General features: G+C 32.7%; 1 protein-coding gene across 1 annotated transcript; it reads right to left on the reverse strand.

Annotated features, from left to right (window-relative positions):
* Nucleotides 1–3255: 3255 nt before the first annotated feature.
* Nucleotides 3256–14735, reverse strand: LOC126776478 (uncharacterized). Its single transcript, XM_050499026.1, has 12 exons — nucleotides 14597–14735; nucleotides 9191–9508; nucleotides 8677–9033; nucleotides 8222–8488; nucleotides 7693–7950; nucleotides 7403–7583; nucleotides 7068–7246; nucleotides 6459–6596; nucleotides 5095–5265; nucleotides 4354–4464; nucleotides 3843–4052; nucleotides 3256–3499 (listed from the first exon to the last, which is right to left on the reverse strand). The coding sequence occupies exons 1-12, from the start codon at nucleotides 14643–14645 to the stop codon at nucleotides 3303–3305; spliced, it is 2436 nt and encodes an 811-aa protein (XP_050354983.1). The 5' UTR covers nucleotides 14646–14735; the 3' UTR covers nucleotides 3256–3302.
* Between the last annotated feature and the right edge of the window lie 1531 nt (nucleotides 14736–16266).

A 16266-nucleotide genomic window follows, 5' to 3' on the forward strand; every position in this document is an offset into this window, starting at 1 on the left:
ACCTTCAGCCTTATAAGCTATTTACTAGACAAACGAGGTTGTAACCTAATTAAATAACAGATATGTTTGTATATTCCACAAATCACCAATTCGTTTATTATTTCGAGATCTACAGCAATTTGTATAACACCATCCTGTGTTTGTCATGAATTATCATTCATAGTATTGATTTCTCAAGTTTAAATAATACATTTAATTTGTACATACCATTGCTGGGTGAAAACACACAAATTACAGAAAAAATAATTAATAAATTCATTGTAATGTTAACGAAAGGAGTCTTTTAAATTGACTGAAGAATTATCAAATCTTGCAATATCGATAAAAATAATTGTAAGATATTAAGCTAATTCCGACCTCGACTTATTTATGATAATAATTGTGATATATTTGAATACAATATATTTTTAATCTTTATAACTTTTAAAAAGATAAATTATCTAACTGAAATATTTTTTTTTCGAAATCGTACATTTTTCGTATACTAAGCTATAAATGTCCGATTTGAAAACACTATTAGTACTTTCCGTTATAGGTAAGTGTTTAACTTATTCTAGAAAGAACGATCATACCTTATGGGGGTCAGTACCAAGCGGTTACTTCAGAAGGTTGTCACTTGTTGAGCTATTATAGTTAAAAATTGTTCTGAATTTATATTATTAAAACCGTTTCTTTTATTAAGGTGGTACAGATACAGAGTAAAGTAGAAAATATTAAAAACATTTGTCTAATAATAAAGAATATTAAAAAATTTGTATGCATTTATTTAAATATCATATTCGCGATTTTATAAACGAAAAACAAACCCTGTTATAAACGTTACTTTTAAACAAATTCTTAAGTTAAATCAGGAGATCGAAGTACTAATTTATTGTGCCCTACGCTTATTAGGAACATGTCAAATTAGTAAAAAGTAGTCAATTATCTATGGTCTCATTTTAAATATTCTTTGATTAGTTTATTGTAGTTAGTAGTATCGACAGTACGCCACAAGACTGTGCGTGATACGTATATATAGAAAACAAGTTCAAAAGCTTATAGTGATAATAATATAAGTCTGTAAAGGGTAAGTTAGTCATATATATGACATAAAAGATACCAAAGATCCTATGCTTTAAACAAATCGAGTAAATGTTCGATAACAACTTTTATGACTTTCTGGTATTTTAATGATAAATTTATATGCTATATAATAAATAACATATTTTATATATATAGTGTAAGAATGGCTCAGTAAAACTCTTCTTCTTGTAAGCCTTGAATACTTTGTTTTCTTTTATACGAAACTTGCATTACAATATAACACTAATTAGTATTTTTCAAATCTTTTAGGCTACAGCACCGTGGACCACATCCATACTGTTCGGCAGATTGTGCAGAAGACCGAAAAGTACAATCAGCCGCTGTGTATGGCATTTGTAGACTACGAGAAAGCCTTCGACTCCATCGAAACCTGGGCAGTGCTCGACTCATTGCAGAGATGTCATATCGATTGGAGATATATCGAGGTACTGAGATGTCTGTACAACGCCGCTACAATGACTGTCCACATCCAGGACTGTAAGACGAAGGCGATCCAACTGCGCAGAGGGGTGAGACAGGGGGATGTAATATCCCCGAAACTGTTCACCAACGCGTTGGAAGACGTTTTCAAAACGCTGGATTGGACTAGGTATGGAGTCAATGTAAACGGCGAGTACATCTCACACCTTCGATTTGCCGACGATATCGTCATCATAGCAGAGTCGCTGGAACAACTCACCGAAATGCTGCGTAGCCTAGGCGAGTCTTCCCGGCGTGTCGGTCTCGGTATGAACTTGGACAAGACCAAGGTCATGTTCAATAGGCATGTCGTGCCGGGACCGATATACGTCGAGGGGAAACCTCTCGAAGTTGTTAGTGAATATACCTACCTAGGACAGATAATACAAGTCGGTAGGAACAACTTTGAGAAGGAAGCCGATCGAAGAATTCGCTTGGGATGGGCAGCATTTGGCAACCTTCGTCAAGTCCTCAAGTCGTCTATACCGCAATGTTTGAAGACGAAAGTCTTCAACCAATGCGTCTTACCTGCCATGACATACGGTGCCGAAACGTGGACACTAACTGCGGGACTAGTCCACAAATTCAAAGTCGCTCAGCGTGCTATGGAGCGAGCTATGCTCGGAGTATCTTTGAAGGATAAGATCAGAAATGAGATTATCCGGAAAAGAACCGGAGTCACCGACATAGCTTGCAAAATTAGCAGGCTGAAGTGGCAGTGGGCTGGTCACGTATGTCGTAGGACCGATGGCCGTTGGAGCAGACGAGTCCTAGAGTGGAGACCGCGAATCGGCAAGCGCAGCGTAGGGCGCCCTCCAGCCAGGTGGACCGACGACCTTAAGAAGGTGGCGGGCACCAACTGGATGCGGAAGGCGGAGGACAGGGAGCTTTGGCGCACCTTGGGAGAGGCCTATGTTCAGCAGTGGACAACGATTGGCTGTTGATTGATTACATTCTTTTTGCAAACCATTCTCTCATCTCCATAACTACCAACCAACAAGTCAATTTTCAATTTTTCTATATCGCGTAGTTTTTTGTTCCATAATTTCCAACCGGTATTAATTTTTAATTAAAAAATATTACCACAATCTTCTAAAATTCTCAAAATAATTACTAAAAATTAGTAAAACCTTACAATAGTATGTTCTAAGATATATTTTTCTTATATTTCAAACAACGGTTAATTGCTAATCCACGGTCAGTTACTTATATTTAGTTCTCCCAAAGAAACATCAAATGTACTCCCAAAGAGGATTATGTTATCTATATACTTTTATATAAGTGTTCAAGCTTTAATGATAATTGTTTTATTAAAAAAAATCCAGTACATTTTCACATTTTTATTATGAATGGTATATAAATTTTAAATGATTAACAATACACATAGCCAACAAAAATATTTAATCAATTAGCTTAAAAAACATTTTAAAATATAGAAAAATAACTATATATTTTATTAATATTATAATTAATATTTAAAATTGTTGCCACGGGAAGTATGATGCTTAATTATAAGTATATTAACTACTAATTATAAGAATTTTCAAACAAGAAAACATGAAAGTGAGCGCGATTTTCAAAACCATTTCTGTAACATAAGCTTAAAGTATTTCTAAATTTGAAATCTGAAAAATAACGAACAAAAACGAGAAGTATACACAGTTAGGTGTTGTAGATGTCCTTTTGTTTTTTTGGTTCATGTTTTGCACGAAATTAAATGAAGTTTAAATTTTATTTAGTGAAATCATATTAATTTGATACTAAGCAGCTGTGGCGGTGATCTTAGTTGGTTGGTTGTTTTGCTGTTCAACCGACTTCCTGATGAAACTGTTTCTGATGGAACTTGCTCTTGCATATGTCCAACGTCTGTTGTTTTTTGGTCCAAGGAATGATGCCATAACTATCATGACTAAACCAACTGAAATAACTATGATCCATGCGACAGGTAAATGGTAATCTGGAAGACATAATACGTTTATCATAAAACATGCATGACGTGATATGTAGCTGTGTTATTCTTCATCTGTTCAATGGTAATGGCTTACAGGCGAAAAGGCTATGTGCTTTTCTGCGAAAGGTATACATCAATACACAGATTCCTTTATACAGACTTAAAGGATCAGTGAGCCAGTTTTATAGATATAAGGAACATAACGTCTAAGATTGAGAAGTGATTTACGATATGATGTTGCAAGAAATTGATTATACTTCTCAATGTGCCAATTATATAACCGAAAATGATAACTATTCATCTTAAGCTATATATAAGAAATATATCATAGTATAAATAAATTACTTACAGATAACACCACCTTCTGGGGGGGGATTCGGAATAGCAAGAGTAATGGTAGTTACTCTGGATAATTCAACATCCTGTCCCTGGATCCTTGCAACTACAGTCCAAGGATGGTTTTCTAGAATTGTAGGTGTCTTTACCATTATACCACATTTGCCCTCCGAAAGGTTGGATAAGTCGGTGTATCTTTCTGGGATAGTATCTGTCGTGAAACCTGAAAAATAATTAAAAAACGCTTAAAACGATTTGAAATTACCCGACAAAATTTATTCTCTGTAAAATTACAGACAATACAATCTCACTCAAAGTTAACTAGATATAGTTGAGCAATTTGTCGATAAAAAAATTATATGCATAATAAGTGCAGTCTTTTTTATAAACGCATCAATAGTCATATCGATTACTTTCATTTGCTCAACATGACTGGGCTATTTGTATCTAGCTTCTTGTTTAGAAACTAGAAAGAGTAACAATACATGTCAAAAAAACGATAATTGATATCTTATTGTAATTACCTAAGCCGTCAATACGCACAAATCGACAGTAATCAAGTGTTCTCTGGTTGTAGATTCGGGCTTCCACGATCAAATTATTTTTCTCCAAGCGCTGGTCAGCCACCATTGAGTCTGTAATAAAAAGTTAAAATTGTCAAAAGGGTATGTCAACTGCTATGTCAACTGCATAGAATATGAGAACCATTGCTTATGGATATCTGCACACTGGAGGGGTTGAAGATGCGCTACGGAGCTTTTATGATAATTATATGATAATAATGATGATATCCCAGTATCCAATTTCGCTATTTGCCCATTGATCATTCTTAATGGACATCGCAAAATATGGTGCGCAAGTTTGTGCGCAAATATAGGTTATATTCTTTATTCCCTAATTCTTCAAGGTTAATATATAATTAATGAATTTATGGATTACTTGGGAATGAGACGATCACCGCATGGCTATTTCTCTTTTTTTTGTAAACTAAACATGATAGATAAAAAAGACATGCTGAGTTTCTATCGCCGGTTCTTCTCAGGCCTGGGTGTTTCTTTTCCGAACCGGTGATAGTTTCTGGTCTGACTATCAATAAGCAAGTTTAATGCTTCAATGTTGAATAAAGCATAATGATTTTGATTTTTGATTTTTTTATCATTGGGTACTTAGAAACTTTGGGTTGTTGGTAAGGTTTTTTTGACTGAAATACGATTCGTTAAACTTTATTAGTTGATAGTATTTTTTATTTATTTCGGATAAGGTACCTTGGACATGAACGTCAATTCGGGCGCGTTGTTCTGCTTTTTGAACATCTGTGAGACCAACGTGGCAGCTCCAGCTACCGGTGTCAGAGACGGAGAGGCTCGGGAACCTGATGCCACACTCTCCAGCATCGAACCCAGCTCCAACATATGTAGCTTGGTCATGCGAGTCGGCTGGAATTATTTATACGTTTTTTTTAGTTATTACAGATGGGCTAGAGATAGTATCTTAATGTTTCGCTCTTTTTTACAGGCAGGCATAAAATCAATCACTAATTTGGAGCTTCTTGTCCTGTTGATGCGATTACACCACACTGCAGAGCTATTCTGTAAGAACAAACTCGAAATTCACCGTAGAAAACGGTCGTGAAATGTCGTAAACGTACATTTCAGAAAACGGTCGTATACTTGATATATGCGACATATACTTATAAACATTGTTTAACGGGTGATCAGTTAAACAATACTGTTTCTTCTTCTTTCAAATGTAAAATCAATAATGACAGAAAGAGCGATACTAGTGTTTATATAAATATAGAAGGATAAATGGATCAAAGCGACGATTTACGACAATTAATGAGCGATAGACATGAGTTCTAACAGAATAGCAATTCAGTTAACTATCTACCTTGAGTTTCCCATTTACAATATTAATGGGATGGATTCAAAGAATTGTAAATTTTTAAGAAATAAGAAAGAAATTTATAATAAATTTTATAAGAAAGAAAGAAATTGTAACAATCTCTATTTAAGCAGATCTTGTCAAAGAGATCTTAATCCTAAAAAAAATCACAAGTTCCTGCTTCTCATTTGCACTTTAAAGTAAATGTGATTGATAAAATGGATCACCTGTTCTTTATTTAAATTTAAACAACTTCCATGTGAAATCTATTTGCATGTTCCAGTATGAATTTAGGTCTATAAATAATAACGGGCCGGTTGGCTTGGTTGGTAGATATTTGCCTTTCATGCCGAAGGTTATGGGTTCGATTCCCACCCAGGACAGACATTTGTGTGTATGAACATGTCTCTTTACAAAAGAAAAGTATATATGTAGTCTATCAGTTGTCTGGTTTCCATAGTACAAACTCTGCTTAGTTTGGGATCAGATGGCCGTGTGTGAATAATGTCTCTTTTTGAGGAGGATTACATGCTGCTTCAATATGTATCTACATGCTATATACATAAGGAACAAGTGGAAAATTTTTGTCTGACACTAACAGCTGACCTCACGAGTTTTTCCTTTAATACCGAGCATGAGATAAAACATAATATACAAATGAATTTTTATGAAAATTTTGAGGTTTAATATTGGCTCTCTTTTTCAAGATAAATTAATTGCAGTAAAATTATGGTGTTTGTCTTACAAGGTCCGACATTAAACACGGTGCCGTTTCGAGCTCGGAAGTAACAGTAGCGAATGGCGGATTGTACTGAGCATGTCATGGTGACGCTATCACCTACCACACTGCTAACCTCACTTCTGTCTGCTGTAAGAGTTGGCTCTGAAAATTTTGTAATTTAAAAATAAATAATGATTAAAATTAAAAAATAAGAAATAAATTTGATAAAATAGAATGTCGTTATTTACATCAAATGTCTATTTATGCTGATCAATGATATATATTATAAAATTATTTAATTTTGAAAAGTTGAAGGAAATTCTTAATTTCCATAAAAAAATATACAAATAATGCTAACATTAAAATATTTATATTGTTATGTATACTTACAAAATGAAACATAAACAAGTGAAATATTAAAATACAAAGTATTAGAGATACCATAATGATTGATTTTTTGAGAAGTCGTTGTTTGGCTTGCGGGGAGTTCCCGAATGGCCAAGTAGATCGTTTTATAGAACAATTTTAAATAGATGCGATTTTACTGCGTTTTCATGACATATTAATAAAAAAGACGAGAATGTGTTTTTAACTATTTCTAATAGAAATTTTAAAACAATTTTTAATACAGACCGGTAACAATTGCAGCTACTACTTCAGGGTCTCTCATAGCCCAGGGACAAAAGACACCTAAAAATCCGTAATAGGTATCCCCTTCAGTTTCTACAGCGCACCGCCAAAGACCCAAATCTCGGATTAGGGGACCTGTGATTAGGATACCGCAATCATGTGTGTGGAGGTTAGATTCGTAGCTGAAAAGTAGAATGTAATGTAAAATTTTATTTTGGTACATTTAATAACCTACACTATTAACCTACAATTTATCTACAAAGGAAAGTATAATAATTGAGTTTATATCTATGAAATGATGGCCAATGAAAATAAATTACAAAAATATACTTTCATACCTGATACCAGATCCATGGAAGGTATATCTACTCTCCCCAACACCTTCGTTGGCTAACAGCACGCGACCAGATGGATCACGGAATTTACACGAGCGGATTGGGTATGTACTTGTTACGTTGCAAGTCAATGAGACGGTAGGCTTATTCGCTATTACTTGCGTCGTTACCAACGGCTTAGGATCTACAAATGTAAAAGTTGCTTAAAAATTATATTTAAGAAAATTCGAAACCAGAAACATCAATGATTTGTTATTTGTTATAAACGGTATCAATAGTAAATGTATTCTAACCAGTTTCGACAACTGTAATAATGAACTCTGAGTTTGTAGTGAGAACTCGACCAGGTAAACCAATGTTCATCCGCCAAACCCCACTATGCGCCATCGTTACTCTGTCTATAGCGACCCTACATCTACCGAATCCATCATAAAATATTGAGCCATCTGGGCCGGTTAATTTGCAGTAAACTGCGTCTTCAGCTCCGAGATCTACTGAAACTGGTCGGTCTTTGTTCCATACAAGATTTGTTGCTCCTCCAGTTGTAGCAACTGAAATTCAAAAAATTACGTTAAAATTATCTTTTAAATATATTATCCTAATAAAATATAGAATTTTTTACACAATAAAAGCTTGCGAATGACTCACATCTGTGATTTTTGCATAGCAAAACAAACATTGATTCGTGCAGAAACAAAGAATGAAAATAGTTTCACTTTATAAATGAAAACAATAAAATGCTTTTGATATTGAATCAATAACATTTTACCGAATAAACATATTGAATTCATCATTTAATCTTATTATGGAAAAAAATATTACCATTCACTGTCACAATAATGGGAGCCCTATAAATGATTTTATTTCCATAAACAATATTCCATTTTCCACTATCAGTTTTTTTAAGGTTTCTAACAATGTAACCACAGTTTTCAACGAATCGACTATCTTTTTCAAATTCATTATATTCATTTCCATCAGGTCCCAGAAGTCTGCAAGTATCATAAATAGCTATAGAATTCTTCAATCGAGCGTAGAAATCATTGCCTTCAACTACAATAACTTCACTTACAGAGGCATCAACGAATTCTGTAATATTAAAAATAATCTATATATCATATGGCAGATTTTTTTATTTGTTTTTAATATATATTTTTAAGAACGCTTAATTCATTTTTTATCATAATTATCAGTTCATAGACTTTATCATTCAGACGTGACTAGATAGGCGTACGCTTTCAATTATTAGGGATTAATACACTAATAACCAATAATACCTTCGACATGGATTGTAAATGGTAATCTTCTTATAATATTCTGAGAGAGTCTTGAACCTTCAGCTAACAGCGACCAATTTCCAACCATATCTTCGGAATTGACGGAAATTCTTATAGCACATGTAGCGTCTGGGTGATTGATAGCTTCAATGCCATCTATATTCAATTCTTGGAGGTTGTACTGTGTACCCGAAGGTGTTATTATGATACATCTCTCACTGGTTACAAAGGCATAGTCATTAATGAAAACTGTGTGACTGGCCCCTATTTTAGTATCAAAGTACTGGTTTTCAAAATCTTCTATATCTGCAGTATCGCTATCAACATCATCATCATCATCATCATCTGCAGTATTGTCTAGAATTGTAATTTGTTTTGTTTAATTTTATTACATTCACCTCTCTGTAATTTCTAAAAATTTAGATATCGATAGAATTTTAAAATTTATAAATTTAAATGTTAATTATCTTGAAATTTTGTTATATATAAAATTATTTCTTATTTGCAATCTAACCTGATGTTGGATTCACAGTTACATTGTACGACTGTGACCGAATAGTTTCAGAAGACAATTCTGAATAAAGAGTCCACAAGCCGTTATCATTCACGTCGATGTTGTTCACATTAACTCGACATCGAGTTGCGTCTGTGTCTTCTAATAATTGAAATTTATCATTTGATTCGTCATTTGGTTTAAATTCAACTTTTAAGCCGCTCGGAGTTTCCAGATAACATCTTTCTACCTCACTAGTAAACGTCAGTACAGCAGTACGAAAACTTGCACCTTCATCAACGGTCAACAATGTTGGCGGATTTTGTCCGTACGAATAACCTGGAATCGTTTCGTTTCGTTAAAACTAAAAATTGGCTTCAAGTATTCATTATTTATATGAACAAGGAGATTTTTTTTTAATATTCTTAATATTTTCACGCCTGAATTGTACCGGTTTAAAATAGACATTGAAGCTATTTTTAAGGAAATAATTAAGAATATAGTTTAATTCTAAATTACTAACTCAATCTTTATTTATGTTGATTTGTATTATTATTATTATTTAATTAATAGTGTTTTTATCTATCTAGTACTGTACAACTATTCACGCTGTCTGTCGCACGCATTATATATCTTACAATCTAGCTTTATTTTCGTATTATAATGTATTTTTACTGACTGTAATTAGTTATTTGTGCCAAATAAATAAATAAAAAAGAGCATTATAATTGATATGATGGATTTTGTTAAGGGAAAACCTTATACAAATATCGAAGTGAACGAAGTTCAAATGACAATTACTTGTACTTATTTAAAGAAATGCTAACTAACTAATCCGTGCAAACGAAGTCAATATAAATGTGCAAAACTTATTCATTTATTAATATTGAATTAATCATAAGGCTTATAATAACTTCTTGGATTAAGCATAATATATACTTGATCACTTTACAAAGAGTAAAACAAAAAATTTTGTAAAATTCATATCTTTTGTAGAAATAACATGAAATTATTTAAAAGCTATTACGCAAATAACAGTTGTATAATTAAAACATATTTTTGGTCAATTAAGTTAAATATATGAATATAGAAACGTGTAATTATGACAAGAATGCAATCAATATCACGACTATTTAACATTATTTGTAAAGGTAGTACTGTATGAATGTCAGTTTTGCAACATAAATACTAATGGTATGTAATATATAATAAGGTAGGTCTTGACTTTATTTAGCTTTAGCTAACTGGCGCCTGTTTAATCACCATATAGGGCATTCTATAATTATATAATAAAATTATATAGGAATTAGTTTAATCTTGCTGTCAGTATTGGACAATTTCACATAATAGTTTGTAGATAAATTATAGACGATCTAAGTACATATATGTTTTTCGAGATATAGCTTATATTTTGATGTTCGTCTGCTAATTGGTGATAAAACTATGATAGAAACTGAATGAATGACAACAACAGTGGGTTATGTAATTTGAACAAACGGTTCTTTTACTATAACTTATTTCTTTGAAAATTCATAGACCTTTGGACCATTTATTTCGGAGATAATAAGAAATTAATGAAGAGGAAAACAGTGTTTAGGGTGTTTGGTCTGATTATGTTTATCATTGAGAATGCATGAACGGGAGGGAAGAGGGCTTGCCGCTATATATTTACATTATATATTTATATATAAATAATACTGCATACATTTGAAATTTACTTATATAACTGCTTTCGTGCGAAATCGAAACGGATTGATAGCAACTATTAATACAGAAAAAACTTTTTAATGAATCATAATTTTATAATAAGGCGCGTCATTGGAAATATTTCGTAATCTTTTATTTTTATTTTGGTACATTTTTTCTGTTTGGAGGTTCATTTTCTACATGTCATCAAGATGTAGACTTTACCATAGACAATGCAGTAAGTGACACGCGATTGCGCAGAGAGATCCTATCGTCATATAGTTTACATAGTACGAATGGAAATATGATTTGAACTTTGTTTCTTCAGCATTATTGTATATATATTTAACGTAAGTTTGTAGTAGTATACCATGGGCAGATAAATAAATAACAACGTTTTTTATATTAAGGTAATTAATAATATATATTTTACACACACATGAAAATTTTGAAGGACACCAAGGCCAACTGCTGTCAAAAAATAAAATAAATAATTTTGTTATTGTCGATAAATGAAATATAATAGTAGGTATATGTATCCTGATCTGATAATAAACAATGATGTGAAGTTTTGTAATCATTATCATGTCATATATCAAGATAAAGCCGTTCATAAGGATTTACATATTGTTTTCAGAATGGATGGATGTTTTCAGAGGGATACTTTAAAAAAGTTGAACGATTGAAGCGAATATTAACGGCACTAAATGTATCTTATTAATTAGTCAGATAATATTTTCAAAATAAAGATAGCTTTATATTTTTCGTAGCTTAGCCACCATCTTAGACTATACGGATATTTTTTTATATTTGACGCGAAGGCAAATGACTACTCCACCTGATGGTAAGTGGTAGTAGAGATCAAACGAGACGACGGCCTGTACAGTCGGGAAGAATGTTCTGCACTAGCCGCACCCGCCTTGTCGGCCCGCAAGATGCCTCTTCACGCCTCGTTTGAAGTAACGCCTGTTAGCTAGCTCAATAAAACAGTCTATAAATGTCTGTCTTTCGACAAACGTCCAGCCACTGCCACTTTAGCAGACCAGGACTTATCCATGGTGCAGTAACAATTAATCGAAGTGAACTTAATACTATAAAGTAAGTATTAAGAAACTGCAGATTGATTTAAAAATACTCCACATAAGTCTATTCTTGGAACTCCCAAGAAGTTAAATTCTCTATAAATAATAATAGATAATATCACTACACATCATAAAAAGGATGACAGACTGTCAAAATATTTTTATTATTAAGTAGGGGTGAGTAATGACTTCCAGACTGATTTCGGCCACGGCGGCCAATCTCAAGAGAGATTAGCCAACTGCGCAGGAGATATTACAGTGCACAAGTGTGTGCGCAAACACAGGTTCACTCTTTATTCCCTAACTCTCATAATCCGATGGGACGGCAATCCGACACGGCCGGAAAGAGTTTAGGCGCAGGACCAACGGCTTTACGTGCTTTTCGAGGCACGGGAGTGTACACACTTCCAACATCCAGACTCCGGGCTGCTACTGAAAATTTTCTGACAGAAAAACCCAATAATTTTTTATTGGCCCGACCTGGGAATTAAACCCAGGACCTCCGAGTCTGCGGCCTTACATCAAGCCACTAGACCAACGAGGCAGTCACTAGGGATTACCCAATATTGAATTATTATGATAAATGTTTACGACTAACTACATATAAATAAGGGAGAGATAACTTACTTTTATTTCAGTACGTTTATTTTTTTAATCTATTGATTATAATAAATTGTTGTCAAATATGTAAAACGTATAAAATATCTAGTTGGAATTATATTTTATGTTAGTACTACCTTCGCTTCAGTAAACTTTTTAATTGAAAAAGAGCTGTTATATATAACAAAAAGGAATAGAATTATTACTTGGAGTGCCAATAGATGTGATAAATTGGACAAATATTTAACAGCTGTTGACAGTCGCTCCGGGTCTTACTTGGCGCAAAGGTTTGCCACTGCCGTACAGTGTGGAACCGCGGCCTGTGTTATTGGCAGCTTTGCGTCGGATAGGGATCGGGGGAGGTTTCTACTTCTTTAAATTTGATTTAAAAAATCAAATTATTAATTTTAAGTATGTGTATTTAATAAATATATTTATAATTAAAATGTACATAATATTGGTAATATCAGTACAGAGACAGAGACTCATCGAAGCACTTTTGACTCTTATAATATTTATGTAATGTTACCTATTGTTGTGTAAAAAAAATATCAAATTTCATATGTAACATTAGGTTATAACCGCGACTAAAAAATTTGACAGTTTCACTTCTATCAGTCCCTATGACTGCTTATGACTGCCTTTATTTTTAATTCTTATTAGATGCTATATATAAATAGGCAAAGACAAAACAATTAAGATCAATCGAGTTCCTTTTTTGTTTGGAAGCTATTGATGAGTTTTAGTGTAAACATGCAAATATATACACGTTTACCTCAAATTTTCAAAAATGATTGTGGTCGAATATTTTTTTTATGAGCAATAGATTATAAAAATGGTTAGTATGAAGTATATTTTTTATCATCTCAAATATATTACGCCTTGCAGTAATATACATAATAAAAAATATAAAAACAACTTCAACCATTATTGACAAGAGCTAGCTCATTTTTCGCCCTAAAAATCGGAAATTCGATTCATCGGGTAAATAGTGCTAGTATTCTCGACACCATTCAATGCGGCCAGTATTTTACAGTGGTATTCTTTATATGTACTTTTTTTTTCCTTTTCTGGCGTGCTATTTTTCTTCATAAGTTTATATTTCATTTAATATGGTTTATTTGTTTGACAGTGACATTAACTGGCACATGAAAAAACTATACAGCCAGATAGACTTTATGATTATACGTCTTTTTATTCTGTTGTCATACGAGAACCCTTTCAACATATTCATATTATTTATACTACAATTCCACTTCGAGCTTTTAATTTTACTGAATTTATTGTGGTAATAAAATTAACTGCCAATTAGTAAACTATTTATATCTTTTTAAAAATAACCTTTTTCGTTGTAATAAGGGTGACTCATATGAACTCTAAAAATAATAATATATATAAAGTTGATTTTCCGTATCTTTAGACAAAGAACAGCCGAGAATACGGTTTCTTATCTTACTACTTTTAGTGCATAGCTAAAAATATATCGATAAGTTTCCAATGATTAAGTCGTAATAGCCAAAAGGTATGCGCGTCTGTTAATGACGTAAAATCGCAGGTTCGATTCGAACCTCCTTGGTTATATAAACACTCCTGGCACAAGTAATAAACTTAATTAAAAAAAATTATTATATTAATAGGCACTGTCATTAGTAATTATATAATAAATTGTTATGATGTAAAATATATTAATTGAACTCAGGTGACGTATTAAGATTGATCACAAATCACGTGAAACTCTAATATTTATTATATTAACAATGGCGAGAATGCAATAGCTTGAGCAACACGTTCAGGATTCATTTTTAAATTATTTATTCTCATCCTCAAGGGCAACAAACAGACACGTAGATAATTATGAACACAACTGGTTTGGAATTTAATTTACACGAAATGTGCAAAAGCCTTTCTTCGATACAAAGCGTTGTTGAATATAACATAGCAGAATAACCAGTACAGACAAAATGGCTTACTATAAACGAAGCATGTAATATCCACGATACTAACGATGTCATATAGACCGTGTTTTACAAATCACATAATACAAAACATTAAAACACACCTGTAAGTGAAATGGCGAACACCGCGATTCTCAAAATATGCGACCGCATGTTGTCGCTTCACACACAGAACTGCGCACGCGCAGAACTAACGGAAAAATGACCTCGCGACGCTAATGCTATGAACCCTTATATCCTTGTAATTAATCAATAACCGATCTCCAATATCTGGTCCAAATTCTCTTATCTAATCACCTACGTGATGTATGGAACCGTTGATTGCCCGTTAAAATAATAATACCAACATTCGTATATAAAAGCCTGTGCGGGGATTGTTTTAATGAAGGCTGTGTTACATGTCAACATTGAATTAAGACATTTCGTGAAATTCACACTTTTCTTGTTTTCATAACACAGTTATATAATCTAAAAATGATGTTGCTATCAAATAAAACGCGAAAAGGTAAATATTATATTATTTATCTAAAAGTCATTCATCTCAGAGATAGCAATGATTTATCAAGACACTAGTACTGGACATACTGTTCAAATATTGGTTTGTATTCAGCACGGGGGGAGGGGGGTTGCTTGCAGGTGCTAACACCTAAGTACTCCACTAAGTGTAACACTAAGTGCAAAATTTCATAATGAGTTGATTTCTGTTCGGTTGACTAGTTTAGATGATTAAGCGTAACAAACAAACAATATCTTTTTCGTATTTATATAATATTTTAATATGTTTGGGAATAACATGTCCTTAATGTTTTTAATTTAGCTACATTTTATTTGATTGAATGAATTTAAATTTATTTCTACCTTTATACAAGAGGTTATGTAAAGAGTGATCGTTTTATGGAATGTCACATTATTATCGTTTTCCTTGTACGGGTGATTATTTCCGTCACGCAATTGTATTTATATTTAAAATCCAAACATTTTATAAATTAAGTAGGTTATTTTATATTTCACAAAATCTCATAGTTATACAAATTTTATAACTCTGCTCCAATTATTTTATAAATGAACTTTAACTTAATTATCTGAATAGGAAAACTTCTGATATAGGCATAGAATGGTTAGTACGATGTGCTTAAGCATGTAATTAATTAATTTTCGATTAGTTTGGTGAAGAAACATAACAAACCGCATTCACAGAGTCGACTATTCAATCGAAAGAAATTACAATCGCCAAAAAAAATTTTACATAAAAAATTAACGATTTTAATAAAAATTTATTAAGTCTTGATTTTTACTTTGTTGTAATATCAATTTATGAATTTGTCATTTACTCGATTTTTTTGCTGTGTCACAATTAGTTCACAATTAAAATCATGACCTCAAAATGTTAATTATAATAACAAAAATTATATAGTGGTATAAAGGATAGTGAAATAAACTGCAGGGCTCCACGGCTCCAACTACTCCTAAGGCCTCCAACTAAGGCAGGATACCTCAGTCCAGCTATGGGACATAAACAGGTTGCTATTTTACTAGTATAGTACTAGTAAAAAACAACAAATAAATACCCGTTTGCCAGTGACAAACCAAAACAAATTGGATTAAGCTGAAGGTGTATAAGCAGCCATTAAAGAGTTCAAATATCTATCTTCCTTCTCTACGATCAGATCAGCTCATATACCCCATCGTTTTATTATTAATTAATTTACATATATATTTAAGTTTCAAGCCGATACTTAAAATTAGAATGTTAAAATCAATTTCCTAGATTTGT

This window comes from Nymphalis io, chromosome 20 (assembly GCF_905147045.1).
Source record: "Nymphalis io chromosome 20, ilAglIoxx1.1, whole genome shotgun sequence".
Lineage (NCBI taxonomy): Eukaryota > Metazoa > Arthropoda > Insecta > Lepidoptera > Nymphalidae > Nymphalis > Nymphalis io.